Source organism: Ischnura elegans, chromosome 6 (genome assembly GCF_921293095.1).
Source record: "Ischnura elegans chromosome 6, ioIscEleg1.1, whole genome shotgun sequence".
Taxonomy (NCBI): Eukaryota; Metazoa; Arthropoda; class Insecta; order Odonata; family Coenagrionidae; genus Ischnura; species Ischnura elegans.
Genome location: NC_060251.1, coordinates 32,796,499 through 32,818,041, shown reverse-complemented (window position 1 = coordinate 32,818,041; position 21,543 = coordinate 32,796,499). Strand labels below are relative to the sequence as shown.

Below are 21,543 nucleotides of genomic sequence, written 5' to 3'. Positions count from 1 at the left end.
GATGAGATGCTAATTGATACCCTCCAATTTTTTTAAACATTGTTCATTGATATGGTGAAATAATGAATTATATTTCGGATCCAAACTCATAATTACCATCTTCAAAGTTTTCTTCATGAGTAACGGGGGGTATTAATCATTTGATACACCCCTGCTTGTCCTTCAGCAAATCTTAATTCCCTGGATTATTTTTGTGATGTTGTAGATAAAATCTCTTGAAATAAGGACATAATATTCAACACTTATAATTGTAGAGATTTACATCTTTGCAGTACATAAAATCTCTCACCGATAATACATCAGATTAAATGAGTGGCTTTTAGATATCCCCAAATTATTTTTAAACATTGCTTGTTGATCTGGTGAAATGAAAACTTGTATTTTAGAGCCAACATAATAATTACAATTTTCAATTTTTTTCCAGAAGTTTTGGTGGATGTTTTTCCCTTCATCCCCCCTGATTACCACCCAAATCTATCTTACTTCCTAGGATTATCTTTGTGATGCTTTAGAAATAATCCAGCTAAGCGGATGAATTCCGTAAATAAGGACGTAATATTCAAGTGCTATAGTTAAACGGCAGATGTATGCCTACATACTACCCTGTGACCTGCCTCAATATTTATGTAGTGAGAGGTGTTGGGTCACCGGCTATTGACTTGTAAAGGATACAATAACAGAAGAAAAATATTTGGCCGTGATATAAAAATTCTTAGAAGGAAATATCACCGCTGATAACATACTGCCTGATATATAAGTCATTAAATTTAATAAGCAACCAATGGAAGATAGTAACCAACCGAAAGAGGTGCACAGGCAGCATTTACCTAATATTATAAACAGAACCTGATATGACAAGCAACTATTGAATGAGAAATTAATTAAATACTCTAAAAAATTACAAATAATATTGCCTGATTGTTAGACACCATGCACAATAAAAATTTAAGGTAATTTAAACAAGCGATTGTGTGGTTTTTATGGATATTTCTGAGTCCTAAAGTCCACTTATGAGGACTATCAAGTGTAAGAAACTGAAATGAGATAAATTGCACAAGCTTTTCGAGGGGTTTGACTTAAGGTAGATTCGGTATATAATGTAGGCTGATGTTGTTTAGGCCGAGGCCGAGCTTATTAAAAGTTCCAGTTTTTTCGATTTTGTTTCATCTCGTGTAATGCGTCATAAATGATTAAATGATACACCTTATTTACTATCGTGGCACATGTTCTAGATGTTAGAATTTTTGTTCGTTGTTCCTCTGCAAAATGATTACTCATACGGAAATATATTCGGCTCAACATAATAAGGAAATTTATAAGCGTATAGTATTTGGAGGAGGCGACCGAAATATATGCTTATTTGCTTTCCCCATGAGGGAAAGGTATGGAAGGAAGGGTAGAGAGAAACCCGGCGTCGACGTTAGCCTGCACTTAACGAAAGGCGCCAAGGGGACCACGGCTTAACGTCCCATCCGACGGATGGAGTGTTACGCTAGAAATGTCCTCCACACTGCATTCAAGCAGGAATCGGGCAGTCTCTGAAAATTCACTGCCACCGCTGGGATTTGAACCCGAGCCCACAGGGTGAGAAGCCAACACTCTAGCCACCACACCAACCCGATCCCCCAAAATCCCTTTACGATCGGTCCATCGGAACGGATTCATATCATGAAGCGAGGATTTGCTGTATTGATTATTTGTGGGAAGCACTGCTATAACATATGGAGAGAATAGTATTGATGAAGCCCTGCCTTATATCTGCAAGTCGTTTACTTTGTAACTCCCAGTGCGGAAAAAGAAGGAATCCCCGATTTGTTTTGACCCGTAACTTCGCGCGGAAACTTAGATGCCGCGGAGGGCGAGAGTGCAGTCCCGGAGAGATTGGTTTGGGCCTTCCGGCCTTCCCTTTCTCCACACAGACGAGCAGGAGGAGAGAGACAGAAAAAAAGCATCGGTTTCACCCCGCGACCCCTTTCTAAGCTCCGGAGTCTGGAAGAAGAAATCTTTTCGCAGGAGCAAATCTCTTTTCCTCACACACACTCACCGGAAACCCCGTTCCATCCGCAGGTGGGGGAGGAGGGGGGGGGGAGCGGGACCCCTTCTTCTTCCTCTATAAATAAGACCAAAAGTCTTCCACCGGCGACTCACACGCTCTGAACTTGAAAGTGCGAGGATGTCTTCCTCAACTGTGATCACCATCATCTTCGTCATCCTGGCGTGCTGCTTTTCCCTTGGCCCGACAGCGCCGACCGATTTTGACGACGAAGGGTTGGAGCAACAGCATCTGGTGAGGCGCGCTTGAACTTGGAATAGGCCTGCGATTGGTCGGAAAATGTGGTTTTTCTTCATCCAGAAACCGTTTTCGGCTAAGCCCGCGTCCGAATGTATACTGCTTCAAGACGTGCGACCACAGGGTGACGGCCTTCCTATCGGTTGACCGGCGCACGCTGTCTTAGACCTCTTGCACACTCACCGATTTTGGACGGCCGGTATTATACCGGTGGAGCGCTGCTTGCAAACTCGCTGGATTTTTAACTGGTCAAAAGATCGCTTGATTGGTAGTTGTGCCGGTGATCCACAGTGGCAATGGCCGGCTGCTAACCGGATTTTTACCGTTTCCGGTGCAAGGTCGGTCAGTATGCAAGCTCCCATTGTTCACTTTTGGAATGAGGAAGTCTGATAATTTACCCTCCATCCAAATTCGGTGTGTGTTCAAGGAGCCCTAGCAAAGAAGCTGGTGGTGCTCTAATGGTTTTCTATAGTTTGGCCCCGTTTCTCGGTGACACGAGGCGATCTCCATTGTCTGGGCACCAAATATATACTCTTCGAAATCATGTTGGCACTTCTTTGGTCCGCTTAATTTCTCACAAATAACGTAACGGAGTGGGCTCGGATTCTCGCGACCGTATACAGACGTCTTTTTTCAAGCCGTGTTTATGTTTGTACGCTCGCTACCGTCTGTGAAGTGAATAAGATTTCATTGAGAGGATGGAGGCGTCCTTGAGGATCAAGGGAACTCGTGTGATGCAATCACAGTGTTTGTGTGACGAGTGCTGCGTTGACGATTAATTGGTTTGACGAGTTTATATGACGCCGGAGTCAATAACCTCGTGTAAACATGGGATCGAAGAAAGAAGGGTATGCGAAAGCCAGGAATAAATAGTCAGTGTAAATTTTGAGTTTATTATCAATCGTAGGCACAGTCATGAAGATAAAAGAGCACTTTTCCACGCATGAAATTTTAACATACTTCGTTACGACACAAGTTTTGATATCTTAATCATAATTACTAGAATATGATATAATATGCATTATTTTTAGTGATTAACTTATCATGAATTTAAATCTTTTATGATTTTTAAAGGAAAGGGAAAATCAATATGTTTATTAGGGATATTCTAAAGAAAAGTAAGAGTATTATTTTGAGCCATTTTTTATAAAAATTTCTGGAAAACGTTAAGGGTCATTATTTTAGTAATTGATTGTAATTGTCTAATCGTAGTATCATTTGCAAAGTACAGCATTCAAAATGTGTAATGGAAAGGTAAAAATATATAAGTGATAGATTAAGTGGTGAATAGTCTAGTAAACGAAGAAGACAATATTTATTCAGATTTTTATTTCCTGAGGATACATTGGTTGTAGTGTGTTTGTGTGTGGAAAATGTAAGCAAAGAGTAGTCTTGGTAATTGAAAGTTAGTTGAATACCGTGGAGTAGAAAACGCTGATATAATTAAGCGGAAATTTGAGAATTTCGATATGGGAAAAAGCGTGAGAAAGAAAGCAGATAGGACTGAGAAAAGCTCAGAAACGTTTGAGAGAGCTTACTAAGTGTGTGCAATATGATCAAAAGAGGGTTTTAGGGAAGACTAATATAATATTCCGATGAAGACGGCATGGGAAAAGGAAATTAGGAATTATGTGTTACAGGACTTAGGCGAATCAAATTAGGACCACTTCAAATACCCATTAATTCAACAATATGATAGAAAATTAATCAATAGTTTGCAAGTGGAAATCAATGGAAAAGTTATTCTCCAGATGGATTGCCTGAGCGACCTTCATGACCAGGATGCGCCGCTAGAGGTCGTCCTTTATGATGGCCATCGTGACGTTTTAGCTCTGAAATACGTATCATAAGCTATGGAAAAATAGTTTTATCATGAATGGCAGCCATCATTCATGCTATAATGTGTAATAAAAACAAAGTCACAGTATAAAATAAATAATTAACCATTACTTGAAAATCGAATAAGTAAGAAAGACTTTACCCCTCAATTCATTCCATTGTTTTAATATCAAATTTCCAGCTAATGACTAATGGCTAATAAATTGACTAATGAATATTCAAGCTTTGAAAAGGAATTGAAATCAATTGGAAGCCAGTTAAATGGCTCTGAGTAATAATTATTTTCCAAATGAAATTTTCCAGGGCTAAAACAACTTTTGCGCTACGACGGGGCGTCAATCGATCTCCTTTCGAAAGATACGGTAATTTTGGAGTAGTTTTTTTTTGAAAATTTAGAAAAAAAATTCCAAGAGTCATTAAAAAATTCAAAAGGGTCATCATTGATGCGGCGGCACAGCCCAAAATTTGTAAAAACTAAAATGACGAGTACTTGCAAAAGTTTTAACGAAGGAGTTATTCATTTATCCAGTGTCGTTCATTTATTATACAACGGTCCATCAATATCTTAATAGAAACAGCATTTTTTATTACTTCAGATGTATTTAGTCGCACTTCTTATAACATTTGTTAATCCTCTTAAAAATTTTGATTTCACTGTAACAGAAAAAACTTTAAAACCCTTGTGTGCGGGTTGCATTCAAGGAACTGGGTCGTTTGGCAGCACGTGTTTCCTCCCAACGGCATTCACGAGCGCCCAGGCCCAGCACCAAATTGCATTTCGTTACTTTCAATCAGGTTCGCGCCACTTTCCCAATCCGTTTTGAAATCGTCACACTTTGCTTCGTCTGAGGCTATGGATACTCTTCCGTTGCTTTGTACGCTTCCACACTGGTTGTTCGCGGCAGATGTGAGAATCTAGCCCGCCGACCTTCATTCCACTGTGAGATATTATGTGGAAAGTTGCACTGCGTCTCAGCATTGTTTGCCTAATTCGTCTAATTCTCGTGTTAGTTTCTTCCGTGGTTGTATGTCCTATATCTCAAACTATTAGATGGAAAGGTATCACAACAATAGTAAGTCAATAGAGAATAGATTTTTTGTATTGGAAAAGTAGGGTATAGTTGGATGGAAATGCCTAATGTAACCGCTGTGATAGTCGGCCAGAGCCTATATTTTGTTTTAATTTCATCACCGAAGTCTCCCAAGAATATTGATACGCTTTAAAATAGCCGAAGTAGGGCTTTAAAGGTAACACTGGTGACGAAAAGGATATATATTCATTTCCTCTAGTTTTTAAGGAAATGTAATCAAACTTTGACTTAAGAATGCTCCTTTATAAGTTAGAATAGCTATCTGGAGCTACATCCTTAGTCTGATTAGTTAAACCAGCGTTTTCACCTGAGATGCATCCATAGTCAACTGTAACACACGTGCGAGTTTAACTGCTGTAAATAGCCAACTACTATTGCATTCTTCTTCGACGTTTGAACCCAGCTTAAAGAGTCCTTTTTAGAAAATTTTTCAATGCATTGCTCTTCCAATCATAATTCAATAGCTTTGAATCTCAACGCTGACCACAAAACTTTTCTTTGATAACTTGTTAGCGGGAAATGTGGGCAGGCTGATATTTTTCTCTTTTATTTACTTTTTTGCTATCATATATAGATCATCATTATTTTTCATACGCATCTTTTACGCGTAGAACTTATACATGTATTTTTCTGCATGCCATCAGCGACTACCTTTTTTCTTCAATAGTCTCACGGATTCAGCTGGTTTTTGCTTAATTGATACCTGTGTTATATTTTGCGTAATATGTGTGGCAAGTGCGTTAGGGTTTGATTTCCGATGTTTGAGGAATCTTAAATTTCGCCATTCATGCTCTACTTTATTTAAAATTAAGCACTTATTTATCACAATTATTAGATCCCAGAAAGAAGTTTTTGATTCTTGAATTTCATTAGGCTTGGGATAGCAGTGTTTAATAAATGAATACAATGAGATCTATTTTTGGCAATTGACAAGCTTCAGGAATGGATTAACTCCGATTTCACTAGGAGATGATGGGAAATAGGTCACAAAACTTCCTGAGAGCTAATTAACATGGCGGTCAGGGAAAACATTTTAACTTCGAAATTATGCTCTTCATCCCCTACGCTATAATCCTGCTCTTCGAAGCCCGCATTTGAGAATGTACCTTGCCCACTTTGACTGTAATGTAATTTGTAATCTCAGAAGAGCATTGCACCCATCTAAAACGTATGCGTAGGAAAATTCAGTGAGTATTAAAAACTATTGCGGTCAGCGAAACTGTTGTCAACAAAAGCCAACGGACGCGGTTAAGAACCCGTAGAAAATTTAGATACCCTTTTCGTCCTGTACCATTTCTATTCCTTCTTATTCCCGTATGCGTAATCTGTGATTGTCATATTGTAGTTCTCTCTAATTTTTATTTCTAAAATTAACTTAGCTAGTCTAAATGCCTACCTTGCTGTGATCAGAAGACCTAGCCGGTGTATTATATACTAATCCTCGTCATCTCATTCTGTGTTAATTTTCCTCTCCTCATGTACCACAGGATAATGTTGCAACTTTCGTTGCATTTCCATCTGTATTGTGATACGTGTTGGGTAAACAATATAATAGTATAATGTTACAGTTAATATATGGGGGAACCCGGGGCGGAACGGGCTTAGCGATTATTAAGTGCGAAAAAAAGCGGCAATAACTAAAACTAGTATATATAACTATAATTATAACAGATTGGTGTTGCTTACCTTATAAGCAACACCATCTAGACTAGATATAGTTATTGCCGTTTGCACAGGACCTTTTTTCGCACTTTAAAAAATCGCTTACCCCGTTCCGCCCCGGGTTTCCCAATAGGTTAGTAACAAATTATTATTAGTAATATAAAAATAGTTAGAATAGGCAAGGAATAAATTCATTATTTACGTGCGGTTGGTGATTTCCATTCTGATGATCGAACCTTTTTTTGTTTCAGGAGTATCAACCATTCTCTCATCCACAATACCGATATGCGTACAGAGTGACAGATCCTGAGCACGGTAATTACCAGGAGAAATATGAGTCTAGGGACGGAGAAAAGGTCCATGGCTTTTACAGGTAATTCAGATAGCATAAAATATCATAATATGTTTATTTACTGCTAGTGCATTTCGTAGTCCGTAACCTTTTACTAGTTTATTTGGGAATACACTAGAAAGCACAGAAGTTTTTATGAAACAATACTAATCGATAGTACGCTTTCATAAGATACAAAAGATAATAAGCGAATATGACTTTCAGAAATCATGTGTACCGAATAGATTGTATTTAATGGAATGCTCAAATTCGAAGGAAACTTGGTAGCGATCATCGCATGGCTACAATAATTTTGGATACCTAGTACATTTAGCATAATAGCTGGAGTGATAGTATTGGTGGATGTCCATTCTATGAATATAAGTGGCACCAGGTCTTACGTTATTTTATCATGAAATTATTTCAATTGCAAATGTTATAGAATAGATTAAATTATTTCATCGCTTGCCGGTGAAATCTTTGGTGCGACTTGCTGTAATTGTACTAAATCATCTCTCGACAGTTATAGAGTCCCGTTGGAAGTCATACAAATGACCATATTGATGTATAAGTCTGTGAGTTTTACGCTGAGATAAATCTTCATTATAATAAGCCAAATTTTGCTATGCTGTCCTGTTGGCTATATCTGAACGACTAAGTACTCTGCATAAATTACTATTTGATTAATATCTACCTCATATTGGTACATATTCCATTATTTTTACTCTCTACCCTTGACTCCGGAAATACCTTAGCCCATTTGAGCCAGCACATGGTTTTCATTAGTGGTAATTATAAGGGATTGAATAAGTATTCAACCATAATACGTTTCTTTTCGCGGAATTTGGAATATTCATACTAATATGAGTAGGCGGATTTAGGGGGAGGGGCCCGGGGGCACGTTTTCAATACGGTTTTAATTACGTTCGTTTTGTTTTGCTATTGATAAATTTTATTTTAAAGTAAAGAGAATATTTCGCCTAGGAATTGGTTTATTTTGTTTATAACCTCAAATATAAGAAAAGCGTTTGCCTGTCAGGCCCATGTACCCCCCAGAAAAACATTCTGTATCGGGCCTTGCTGATACCTACGTACTATCCTGCTCCTTACATTAACAATAATCAGCGCATGGAACAGTAGACTTAAACTGATAACTTCAGGCTTGACTCTGTGAAACCTCTCCATATTGGAAATAAAATAATAAAACTGTGTAAGGTTCACTACATATATGCTAGTGAACCTTACGAAGTTTTTTTCTTTTGTTTCCAAGTAGAAGTAAATGTGGATAGATTATTTTGATTCGTACTTAGTTACTTTTCTCTTAATGATATCACTATTTTCCCATTTTCCTGTATTTTCAGTTTATGTGCATGACGCGACGTTTTGTCTTTCTAATTACATTCTTTAGTATTAAGTTTTTGATTGGGGATGATGTACGCATTCTGGCCCAGATTTAGGCACCGATGTTGGCAGAAATGTTATCCATGTGTCATAAAATTCTTCGCTTCTATTTCCTAGCAGATAAGTGCTATTTGAGTAGAAACGGATGGTCATCCTGTTTTGAACGAATCGTATTTGGTGCTTGCAGTTTGGTGGAACCAGACGGCAACATCCGAGTAGTGCGCTACACCGCCGACGAAACCGGATTCCACGCTCACGTGTCACGCCCGGCATCTATCAACGACGTTGCGAAGCACGTGAATAACCTTTGAGCGGAGGGAAATTCGAAACTAACGTACCTGATCCAGCGGATGAAAACTGACAGTATTAGCGAGAATGTTGTGTCAGCCTGGACCTGAGTGAGGTTTTTAGTATTATTTTCAAACAAATAATTCGTCATTTTTACGAAAAAAAGGACTCATTATTCTAAAACCACATGGAGTACTCCGAAAATGAGCAAGTTTTGAGGACATAAAAATTTAATTTGCAGTTTTTACTCACTTTTTTCCTTATTTCCCAGTAACAATTTACACTGGATGTATTTATGTTTAAAATATTTTGGTTTAAACAACCGGTACGGATTTCAGTGAACTATATCATTAAACGATCAGCTGAAATACTTTCAAATGAAATTCAATGATATTTCCTAGATATTATGCATCATTCAATGCTGTCTTCTTCCTCATATCCTTTTAGTAACTACATACTTTTTCTTCTGTGTTCATTCTACCGTCTGTCGCGTGAATCGTTGCTGGTGACTGGAAAAATGTTGTTTAGCAGTAGCATCTCTGTTGAATTGTTAATTTATAAATCTTTTCGTTATTTCAAAGGCCATTTTCTTTCCCTAAAGAATTTTCCTTTTTTTTTAGCTTCGTCCTTCAATTATTTCCATGCTACTTTATTTTGCCTCTATCATTCATGGAAAGTTTTCTTGCAAAATCATGAAATACCATCCTTCATTTTCCTGAACATTTTCCGTTAATGGTTACATTTATTGTCACCGAACACATTTGTAAGGGAATCATAATCACACCTTTACTAAAATGTAATTTTCAATATCATTTTGTTGAACTGTATCAGTAAGTTTTCTGATTCAGGTTTGCTAAGCTTCTTATTACTCTTTCTGTTCATCTCCTACGAATATCGAAGTCTCATAGTAATATTCACATTTTATTTTGCTTTTCAATATGATGATTTTTTGTATTTTAAATCACTCGCTAACAGCATGCTTAAAAATCTTAAATTTTTTCCATCATTTCTGTCATTTTATTTCTATTTCCATTACATAACACATGTAGTAATGTCTTAAAAACTTTGTGATATAAATTGTGCCTTAACACTTGTGAATGTCTGGTCTTCGGAAGTTTAGTCTTCCTTCAATGTAAAATGTTTTGTGTGTTTTATAATTGTTTTTTGTTTTGTTTATTTTTATTTGCAAATATATTCTTTTTTATTTTTTCGTTATTTTATTAATTTTTGCTTTTTTGACTCCTGTTATAATTAAATCGCATCGCAAACACTTACTTTCTTGGGACGGCTACAAAATAAAAATCAGATTTCAGCAGATAACATTGAAAATAGATTTTCAAATTTGTCGTGGTAATATTTAAACTGTTCGCTTCAAAATTCAAAAGTTTTTTTACATCTAAATATTCTACCTGGTATTCAAAAAATTTTCACCTTCTTACTGAACATTCATCATATATCCAGTAATGTATGATACAATTAGTGTGCTTTATTGTCCTTGAAATGAAAATGAGGATTCCTCTCATATCTCGAGCCTATCTAGGCCATCGTATTCTTTTGATTTTCTAGCTGCGTAAAAGAGAAACTCAATTAAAAATTAGCATTTAAAATCAATGTGCTTCTGTGATTTAATCCTTCTTGCCTATTGTGAAAATTGAAATGGCGTCATGCATACAAAAGGCACAGGACCACAACTCACACAGCTGTCGATGTCTTCGTCATACTTTGAATGCCATGGGTACTCATTTATTTGCGAAATTTTAAGTGTGGGTCTTATAGTTCCTCATATAGGTAACTGGAAGGATTTTTTTAACCTCGAAAGGCATAGAACCCTTTGGTTGGCTGCGGTTCTTTTTTATCTTTGACGAAGACATTGCTTGATATTTTGTCTGAAACTTTAACCTCTTTCTTTTGCAATTGATATTTAGAAAAGAAGTTTATTTGGACCTTATTTTAATTTATCTGTTTGCAGAAGCGCATGTATTCATTATTTATTCCAAATATTTGAACGAGTTGGAATTATATGGTATGATAAATGTCCTAATGATCAGTTCTAAATTGGAGAGATATTTTTTTTTGTTTCATTCCAAGCATATTTTGGTAAAATTCAGGATAAATATGATACAAAGTTACTAGAAATATAATTTATTGAATTTCTTGGAAGCACTCAACATGCTTATTAAATATAATGTCATCGAGTTTAGCTTTATGATCCATTAAGCATTAACTTGAAGATTTCATTTTTCACCATATTTTCCTCTCTTACTTGAAAATTTCAGCGAAATTTCCAGGGAAAATCATCTTCTTCAGGGAAATTTAAAAATTACCCAGCTTTTCCAACGATTAAATTATATTAAACGGATATGTTGGCTCGGTTTTGGGAATATTCGATTTTTCTATTCACAATGACTGCCTTAGTGTCATTCAAATGTTTTCATTCATACCCATAAATTTACAGCCTGTCGTGAACCCAATGTCTCATACGTATGCCAAAAATATAATGGAAATTTGAATACATGACTTGAATTAAGCAAAATGGTGAATTTTTTGGAACCGTAGGTCTACGTTCTTAATTTGGCTTGGTTTCTAGGAACGTTATTGGTTTAATTCCTTCAAAAATGTTTTACTATGAGATCGCTTGTCATGTTTAGTTGACATCCACATTCTTTTTAATTGTGAAGTAGTTGATGTCTTCCTAGAATAAATTATTCTAGATATTCACTATGAAATTTTTTAACTAACTTTAGCCCGTCAGCCCACATTAAAAAGCTTCACGGGCCAAGGAGTTCCCCACGCCTGACCTCGGGCACCGAGAAGCCCAGGGATATAGAAATATCCTCTTCTGGGTCATGCAACGTTTACAATCATTTAATGGACTATGCACACATGTGGACCCAGCAAGGACATGCCCATCGCACATAGCGTTCCGTTAGCCATGAAACACATTCCTAGGAAGGTTGATTGCAAAACCATCCCCAGAGAGGAAACACAAAACGATTTGAGCGACAGCCCTGCCCTCTCTCAGCAACTGGTTCAACTATTTTTTCCAACTAGCCTGCGGACCTCAGCACTCTCCTGTCGTTCACGGGGCAATTCTTCATTCTCGTTGGAATCGATCGATCTAAAAGAAGAGAAGCAGAGACACTTGAAGGAGCACTTAGAAGAAACAAGGAGAGTTTGAGGGGAAACGGTCGAGAAGAAAAAAAATTGACTGCCGCCTCCCGTAAAGGCGCGATTAGGGATTCCGACCTGCTCTCCGTGCGAGCTCTCTCGAGTTTTCCTTCGCATCGGCGCTGCTCAGCTTTTTTCCAACAGTGGTTCTGTTCGTTGAGTAATGACCTGAGCAGTGTATTTGGAGGAAAAAAATGAATGCCGCTATGTGAAGGGAGGCGAAGATATGCCGAAACGACGTGGGAAAAAAATGAGTAATCGGGCAGATCTTGAATGGACGACGACTTGGAGGGGTTGTGGGACACTATATAAGGCCAGCGGTGTTTTGAGCCGAGTTTTTCAAGTTGTGCGGATGGAGAAATATCTCGATGCACGCCTGAAAACGCCGTGTACGTTCGTAAGTCACACCCGGATGGATATGCGTGTTTGCTGAAGCTGTCGGTGAATGATAACCACTGATTGGTGGCATTTTCCGAGAGAGAGTGATAAAAATGGGTTACTTATATAGGTGCTGGTAGGGAAAGAGTTAAACTGAGGCGATAAAAAAGGTATTTGTCATTCAAAACTGGAATAAGGATCTGAGATACGGAGCTACTCACAGGCGCACAGTATGGAAGGACTCTATTCGTGTGTGTAGAAAAACTGTCGAATTTCCCTCTCTACTCTAAAAAATTGAGTAATCTAAAGTCAATTAAATGTGCGGCCATGGGATTATAGGAGTAGTAGTTAGTTGAAACAGATTTCTCTAAATAGAGACAGTTGGGTTTTCAATCGACTTCTCAATTAAAGAACACTTGGAGGTGCAATCCTTGGCTTTTATGATAAGACAAATTTTATTAATGAGCTTTGTTGATTATTTGTAATTTTAGGCTTCTCATCCAACTTTTTATGGAGCTTTATTTTAAGCATAGTTTTCATTTTATAAAATTTCTTCGTTATCTGTCCATGCCACAATCTGAAGCCAAAATGAATTTTAGAAATTTTCGCTCAAAACCTTATTATAAAAATTCGAATTGGATGAATGGAGAATCTTTCATAACTATTTAAGATATCACTATTTACTTAGCTTATTAATCAGAAAGTTATTGAACTTTTTGGATACCTAAAATCTGTACATATCATTTGCTCTGAACCATTTTCATCAAAGGACTAATTCAGTCAAGAAATCGAGGCTTCCATTGAGTTACGTGTATTTACAGCGAATGTTAAAAGAATCTATGCGGAAAAAAGAAGATTTATGATGTAAGATAGATAATACAGAAGTAATACCAGTCAAAGTACCTGTTATAAAAAGAAAAAATGATAGAGGATTCCTCTACCTTCACGTCGTTGAAGCCAAGAAGCGCTTTGAAGCTAAGTTGCCCTTCTTACGTTTTGAGTGAAAGAAGAAGTTTCTTTCTCTGATGACATTGACCTAAAAATTAACAAAGAGTCTGAGGAATGTGAAAAATTAGATGCTGCAACGTACATTTATACTTTTCCAAGCTGTGCCGTTTTCGAGTTGACCAGCTCTAATTGTCTGCAATTATAGAATCAATTTGTCATCAACTCAAATAGTGGCACAGTGGCGTATATTTACTATGTCAATGATTTCTATTTTTCGAATTTTTTATCCTTTTTGATGCAGTGACTCTTTATTTTACTTTCATGCATAGGTAAACATCTCCAAAAAAATCTTTGTGAATCCTGGTATTGAGATCTACCTATATCATATCATAAGGAATATGAGCCCATTCTGATAATTCTTGTAACAATGGGAATAAATTAAATCAATATTATTTAGCATCATGATTTTCGAATATAATTCAATAATGCATTACGTGAAAGCCCAACGTTTTTTTTCTTGTTAATTAGGATCAGAAGGCTTAAATTATAGAAGGATTTTTAAAATTATCATTATAAATATTTATTCGTTGAAATAAGGTTGGTGACCGGGCGAGATTTTCATATTTCACTAATGGGTGCAAAATGTAAAGCTCCCTCATGTATGAGCCTACATTACGTGCCCATGGATGAAGTTTCCACGACTATGATATGGAAAATATGTGTTCGCTCCCACGGAGATAGGGGATATTTGAGAAAATCTCTGAATTCTTTCAAAATTCTTGACAGATACAACAGATGCCAACATTGGAAATTTATTTACAGTCAGAACCCAAATTTTGGGCGTCACACTCTTATTTTTGTTTTTTGTTTTTTCAGCGCTTCTGCCGACGTTAAAACGAATTTCGTAGTGTAGGCTCTACGATAAAACAATGACCAGCATTCTTATTAATAACTGTATGGGTTCTCGATAAGGATATGGAAACATTATTGCAGTTTTCCAAACCCATTCCTTGTTTTACTCTACTGTACTCCCTTTTGGCATATTTTTTAGAGATTTGGCTGAAGAACTTTCTGAAATGACGTGTAAAATCTTAGTAATCACGGTATTTCGAAGAAATACGTTATCCTAGTCCTCGTGAAATTTACACGAAGCTCAGAAGTAAATGAAATAATAATGAATTTATGAAAAATGAATAAATTTATTTAAACTTCGTATTTGAATGGCTGAGATAAAAGTAATTTCGAAGTAAGGCTTAATGCTTAACCATTTCCTTTCAGAAGAGCTCGAAATTCTGTCAATTTATTTCATACCTTAGAAGATAAGGTTGAATGGGAAGGGAGCTTATTACCGCTATTCACTCAGAAAATTTCTTGAAAAGATATGACATATCAGAAATGAAGGAATAATTCCAGATGTATAAATGTCAAATCATAATGGCTTTGCAGTGTAATGGTAGAAAAAAATCGGATAATGATGATTTTCATGATTCGTAGAAAAATTCAAATAAAATAAAGATTTTCTTGCTTTTTTCCCAATCACGCAAAAAAATTAACATTGACATTTCATAATATATGTGAAAAATAAATGATACTTATGATACTTTCTATTGTGGCTCATTACACCACTGACATCTTATCGGTAAAAATCCTTGAATTCTATTACGTAAATTTTAACCTCACTACTTCATTTGGAACTCAAATAGCATTGCAAAATGGTTGTTCAATGGTGTTAGACAAAATGTAGAATTATGAAAAATATCCATGATTTATGGGTGTGGTTATTACTTCAAATTCAATGAATTGCTTGAAAAAAGAATAATTACAATCGTACCTACAACGAATATGAGTCTTGCGGCCAATACAAAATAGTTTTCCAAAAATATTCGCATTCAAAAAGGATAAACGCATATAGTAGGGTTTTCTTTCTCTATCCTCGAAAGTTCGAGGCTGACGTTAAGAAGTGCAATTTTATCGCCGCCGAATCAAACCTCAGCAAAGCATACACACAACGCGGTGATGGGTCAAAGTAATGAGTTATGGGAGACCTTTTTTTATTTAATACATTTGTTTGTGGGTGAATCAGTAGCACTAATTCATCTGCTGATTTAGCTAAGTAATTTCGATGTCAGTTCATCATTCCATATCTAGCTTTCTTTTGGATAAGTAATACAGGTTCAACTGTTAATGCATATTAATTACGCATTTGTATTAATACGTAAGCATATGAAGCAAGAAAATTATTAATATATGGAAATAGGTTGCTCTTTTTACATTAACTAACTTGCCATCATTATCGAGTCCTTTCTTACCTTTTTTAATTTCGTCTAAAAATTATAAAATTCTGTAAGCTACAATTTTCATGTTGCGTTGCTTGTCTATAGAGGTATTAAAATATAGGTTTCATATTGAATAGGATTTCAATGTTAACACTAGTATATCTGTTACTTCAGTTTCGTTCTTTGGGCAAGATTTTTCCATGTAGAATCACCCCTATTATCAGTATCGGTACCATTTAATTGATAATAATGCGTATAACAATTTGCTGCATCAATATTATATACCTTAACTCCTATTTCATTTTTGTGGCGCCTCTGAGAAGTCATGCGATGGGCGGGTCACCGATATCGTTACATATGATAAATACTGTTTCCTTCTTTGCACAAAATCCATATCGTTCCTTCATCTTCCGTTATTTTTTTCGATCGTAATTCAAGTCGGCCTCACCCAGCGAATGCGTTAAAGTAGCTACGGGAAACGGACGCTAGATTGGTGGACGGATCAGGAATTTACATATTTCACGGATGAGTGCACAATAGAAAGCTTTTCATTTCTATGCCCCTGCATACGATTTCCACGACGCTTAGATGGAAGAGAAGTGTTCGCTCCGACGGAGATGGGGGATAAAGTATTTGTGCAAATTTTAATTACCACGATGCTGAAATCAATTAGTTAGGCATGCATGAGTGCACTTCCTGAATAATGAGGTGGAATTTTTAAAGCGGTCGAATATTTCTATTACGAAATTAGAAATTGCTCTTGAATGTTTGTAATCGTTATGCAATACTAAAAAAAACATCGATTTTTTTACTGACATTAGGATTTAATTCGAATTTTATTGAAATGATGTGTATGCTATCTGTCATTAAAAAATGAAATGGTCGTTCCAAGAAATTTTGGTTGAGCGCTTGAATTATTGCTAAGTTTATTGATGAATCTGTATTTTTTAGGAACTATCTAAATATATATAAAAGAAAGTCGAAAATCGTGTTAGTTAGAACACTTATAACTCGAGAACGGCTGCACCGATTTTAGTGACATTGGGCTCTTGGATTGGGATAGATTCGTCTCAGCCCCGGTTAACATATAGGACATTAAAAAATAGGAAAAGTTCACAAAAAAAATGCAGCTTTATCTTAGAGATATGTTTTTAGGAGTTGAATGTTAAGACGGTCAAAAAAATAAGATTTTTTCGTTTTTACTAATGTATTGACTGATCTTTTTAACAATATAAAAAAAATTTAAATGTTCAAACATGTTAAAAATATTAAAGTAATAATCAAATAGTATTAAACTAATTGAACTAGAGGTAAGCTCAGCTCGAATTGAGTTGTCAACAAGCACATAACTACCGTGTGTGTAAACAAATCTCCAAGCAATTGTTGATTATCAGTTATGTCCGTGTACTCTGCATTAATTCAAATCTATTAACTTTGTAATAAACGGAGACGAAGTCACCAACTGTCTATCTGATTATTTAAAGTCCTTGGACGCACCTGGCTTACCACGGCACGATTTACAGCTGAAGGTAGGCTCTATGTTCATGATCTTTCGAAACCTATACCAACCAAAACTATGCAACGGACCGTGTTTCGTTATTTAAGAAGCTGATAAAGAAAGTGATTCAGGCCACTATACCTAAAGGAAAATTCAAAGATGAGGAAGTTCTCAATCCGAAGATTCCATGATCCCAACTTATATGCCCTTTTGACCTTAAACGTATTCAATTTCCAAATCTTGTTGCATTCGTGATAACGATTATCAAATCGCATGGTCAGTCTTTCAGTTTTTGTGATGCTTGTTCCCATGTGTCAGTGAAAACCCATGATTTTCTCATGGTAAATAATATGTGGTATGTTTACGAGTCGGTAAACCATCCGCTGTATTTCTTCCTTCGCTTCAAGGGCGCAGCTAGGAATTAAGGATAGGCGCAGCTAATACTTGCGGGTCTGTAGGGTATAGAAAACTCTCCAAGGTAAGCGAGAGGTGTGGGGGCCCTCCTTAGATATTTTTTTAGGATAAAAGGTTCAAAATAGTAGGCTTTGCGGCTGTGTGAACAGTTAAATATTTTGTGATTCATCCATCCCCTTATATTAATAACCAAATGTTTTATAAAAAGATTCTCAAAGCTTTGGGGGGGGGGGGGGTTTAACCCCCAAAAACCCCCCTCGCTGCGTCCCTACTTCGCTTCGCTATTTTTATTTAGCTTCATTCGCTTTATCTTGCGTCTGATAACAAAACAAAAACTGTTGTTTATCAGAAGGCTCTTGACGCAAGACATTAAACCCGAATATGTAGGGCACACCGTGGTGCGTTTACGCATGCAGCACGTTTACGCAGTGCATCTTTTATAAATAGAGATACTATAACTGGCGCGCCTAAAGTCATTTGATACGAATGCTGCTTCATAGGGGCTTTTCTTACACTATTTTGAGCATCAGTCAAGCGTCGGTCTAGCGTTGCGTTAACCTGCCCCGTGAACGAGCCAAGTTTACGCTGCGGACTTAGACCTAAAAACATTTTTTTACGGTTAATAGCACAAATAGCCAACGACTGAATGCGTATAATTTTTATTTCATCAATATTTTCTCATATAATTTATAATGAATCAAATATGATTAAATCGATACAGCCGCTCTTTATTTATAAATGGTGCAACTAAACTATAAGTTCATTGAATGTTAGGCGGCACGAAGTTCGCCGGGTCAGCTAGTCTCTCTATAAAATCCATTTACTAGTTATCATTTAAATCACATTAAATTTCATAACCCTTCATCTCAAGTGGAACCGTAGGTCCATATTTTTTAGGCTCAAAATGTCTAAAGAAGGAACATTATTTTCTTCTCTATCACAATATATATGAAATAAAAATGAATTACAGCAACACTAAATGTTTTGAATGAAAATGAGGCATTGTATACACTGTACAAACATATCAATTTTGGTAGGTACAGGTGCGGACGAATGTACACCCATACGAACATACTGGCTATAGTATATGTTAAATTTTTTCCAATTTTTTTCACTACACCATTGCGTGTATATTAATTTACACACTTTTGGTCTCTCAGGGAGTATGCTTCCCTAAAATCCCACCGAAAAAGGCCTGTGGCCTTATTTAATACAATTTCCAGTAAACCTTTCAGTTCATACATTTTTTTGCCTTTTGATCCTTTATTTTTGGTGATATCTATCCTCCGTAAATTGAATCGTAGGAATTCCCAACAGATCTTGGCTTCTAGGCTTTCTGACTGTTACAAGATATAGCTGCAATTATGGCTTAGGAGCCATTTACAAGTAGCTGAGCGTGGTTCAAATTACTCATTACTATCAATTTTTGACTCCCATGTGCCCCCAAAATGTAGAAGTATAGAGGCAGTTGGCGACACTCTAACAGATAGAAAATTTAGTGTTTTGGCAATATTTCTAGGATTTCAGGCAATTTTTGAGGTCCATTAATTGACTTTTTGTCGTATATCTTCTCGTTCACCCCAAAGATGCTCAAAAAGTAATGGTATATATGTAGTTTTCAACACTGTAGTAGACAGGAAATTTTTGTCCCGGGTGTCATTCGATTCCATGACTTTTTGTTGCATCTCTCGTTCACCCCAAATATGAGTGAGTCAGGATGTGGTCACTACTCCAAACACGGCACCAATACTCTCAACTAATTTTTTTCTCTCTTTGAAGACTTCCCTAAATATCATGTGTCATCATTGTCACCTTTCCATCTATGTCAAGTTTAAAAAGGTTTTGCGGTCGGCTTACGTCTTTTCGTGTCACTGGTGGCTAAATTGCTTTCGTCTGTCGTCATCGGTACGTTGCGAATGGCTAATAAGTAGTAAACGTCGACTATAAAATGATCCGTCAAATGTCGAGCTTAGTGTGAACGATAATGCGGATATGAATTGACCTTTTCCTGGAGCGGACGTCGATTTAATGTAATTTCCAGTTTCCTGCGAGTCGTTGGTTGCACCATTATTAACCGCGACCCCGGGTTTTGTAAAGGAAATGATTTTTTTGTCACCGAAGCCACCTACTTGGGTCTCAATACTTCTTGTTCGCGTCATTATGCATGACTGACGGTATCCCTTAACGAATAATTTGAAATTCACTCAAGGGTCAAGAAAGGGATTTTAGAAAGGGAAATAATGGTTCTGTAAACAAAACGCAATAAGATCTATTATCTTCAGTTAAATTAAATCCGATGATAATCAATTTTTCTAATAGGTTTGACGTTCAAATAAAAGTTCATGTAACAGTATAGCCTAAACATTCCGGGAAATCAGGCAATGAGAGTCAATAGTAAATATTTCCTGATAAGATCTGAATTAAGTGGATATCCGATTCATTTGAGGACGCAGATAATGATATCAAAGATCCATGAATTGTCATACTGATCCTTGAGAGGTTTAATTTCTACCTACTCAATGTCTTCATTTTTTGCCAGATTAATCCTCATAAATTTACACAGGAGCTTCAAATTCATGAAAGAAACGTTGAAGCAAGTCCCTAATAAGCAGTTTGGAGAGATTATGATCATAGAAACGCAAATTTTCTGGCTATATGCCTTCCCTTTATAGCAATTATTTTGGCTTGGCTGTCTTTATACCTATTAAAACTTAAGTACGTAACAAGTCGTTCATTTAATCGACGTGTTTAACAGATAATCCAGTGGTAATATCATATTTTCTTGTTTCATGTTATTTGACCTTTTAAGCGTTACCCTCTCCGCCTTTTTCCAATCTGTTTTTAATAAAGCAACTTTTTAAAGATGTGTCATGCTTCTAAATTTTTTAAATTTCTAATCTCATTTCTTTATAATCATTGTCATCGACGTATTCACGGGGAATATATTAAAGCAATTAATATGGCTTCTGATCTCAAAGGCTTTTACCGGGATTTGAACCCGGTATACTTCAGCCACCAGCTTAATTATCGACTGATATAGTTACATTTCTCCCCATGCCAAATATTAAATAAGAGGTAATTGTTGATAGGACTGGGTGGTAATGGGACTTTATCATAATTCATATTTTTTACCTATATTTTTCCTCATCGTAGTTGGGTTTCTAGACCACGCTAATTGTCGCTCACAATGATCGTGTTACTAGAATCGAGTCATTTTTTTTCTCGAAAGAAATCAAACCTCATCCAGTAATTAAGGGAGGAGATTGCAGCTGCAAGTACATGGTGAGCCGGTTCCTCTCAGTGTCCAATTGACAGTGAGACAGAGATGAAAGTGCTCCGAAGAACCGATTGAAAATGTTTTAGCCTCCGAGTTAGCCGGCCATCACGTTTTTATACCCTTGGTGCTCACGACCTTTTTGCTAGACACGCACTTCATCATTATCCGCTGTGCTGGGAAATCCTCGTGTAACTCGATTTAAAACTCCGTGGGAACAAGCATCGTGTTTCCTTTTGGCAAAAAGGACGTGACGAAAATGATAAACATTTGGAAAGTTAATGCACACTGGCGTAAGATATTGGAATTGTTTTTCTTGGTTCGCCTTTGGATTTCAACCTCCTCCTTACATTTACCGTTGTCCGTCAGCATACTTGTGCCTCCGCAGGCAATACAGCTACACGGTCCACTTTCCTTGAATGTGTATTTTTTTAGGGACCATACCTCGCAGCACTAAACTAAAATATGTAAAAATCCCTCAATGTTATCATCTACGGAGAAACTTGCTTGCAACCTCAAGGTAATCAAACAGGCAGGGTTCAGATATCAGGGGCGAGCTATTTTGTCCGTTTTTAGAAACTTCCTCTAAGATTGTGATGTTAACTCAAAGATCTTTCTCCAAGAGAATTACTTTCATAATGGTAATTTTTGCTCTGAAAGGAGAATTAATGACAATACATTTATA

The 21,543-nt window shown here is 36.6% G+C and overlaps 1 protein-coding gene across 1 annotated transcript; it reads left to right on the top strand.

The window, feature by feature from the left end:
- The first annotated feature begins 2,173 nt into the window (after positions 1 to 2,173).
- Positions 2,174 to 9,862, top strand: LOC124160942 (cuticle protein 18.6-like). The gene is made up of 3 exons (XM_046537079.1): positions 2,174 to 2,287; positions 7,134 to 7,255; positions 8,802 to 9,862. The coding sequence occupies exons 1-3, from the start codon at positions 2,174 to 2,176 to the stop codon at positions 8,923 to 8,925; spliced, it is 360 nt and encodes a 119-aa protein (XP_046393035.1). The 3' UTR covers positions 8,926 to 9,862.
- The last annotated feature ends 11,681 nt before the right edge of the window (positions 9,863 to 21,543 follow it).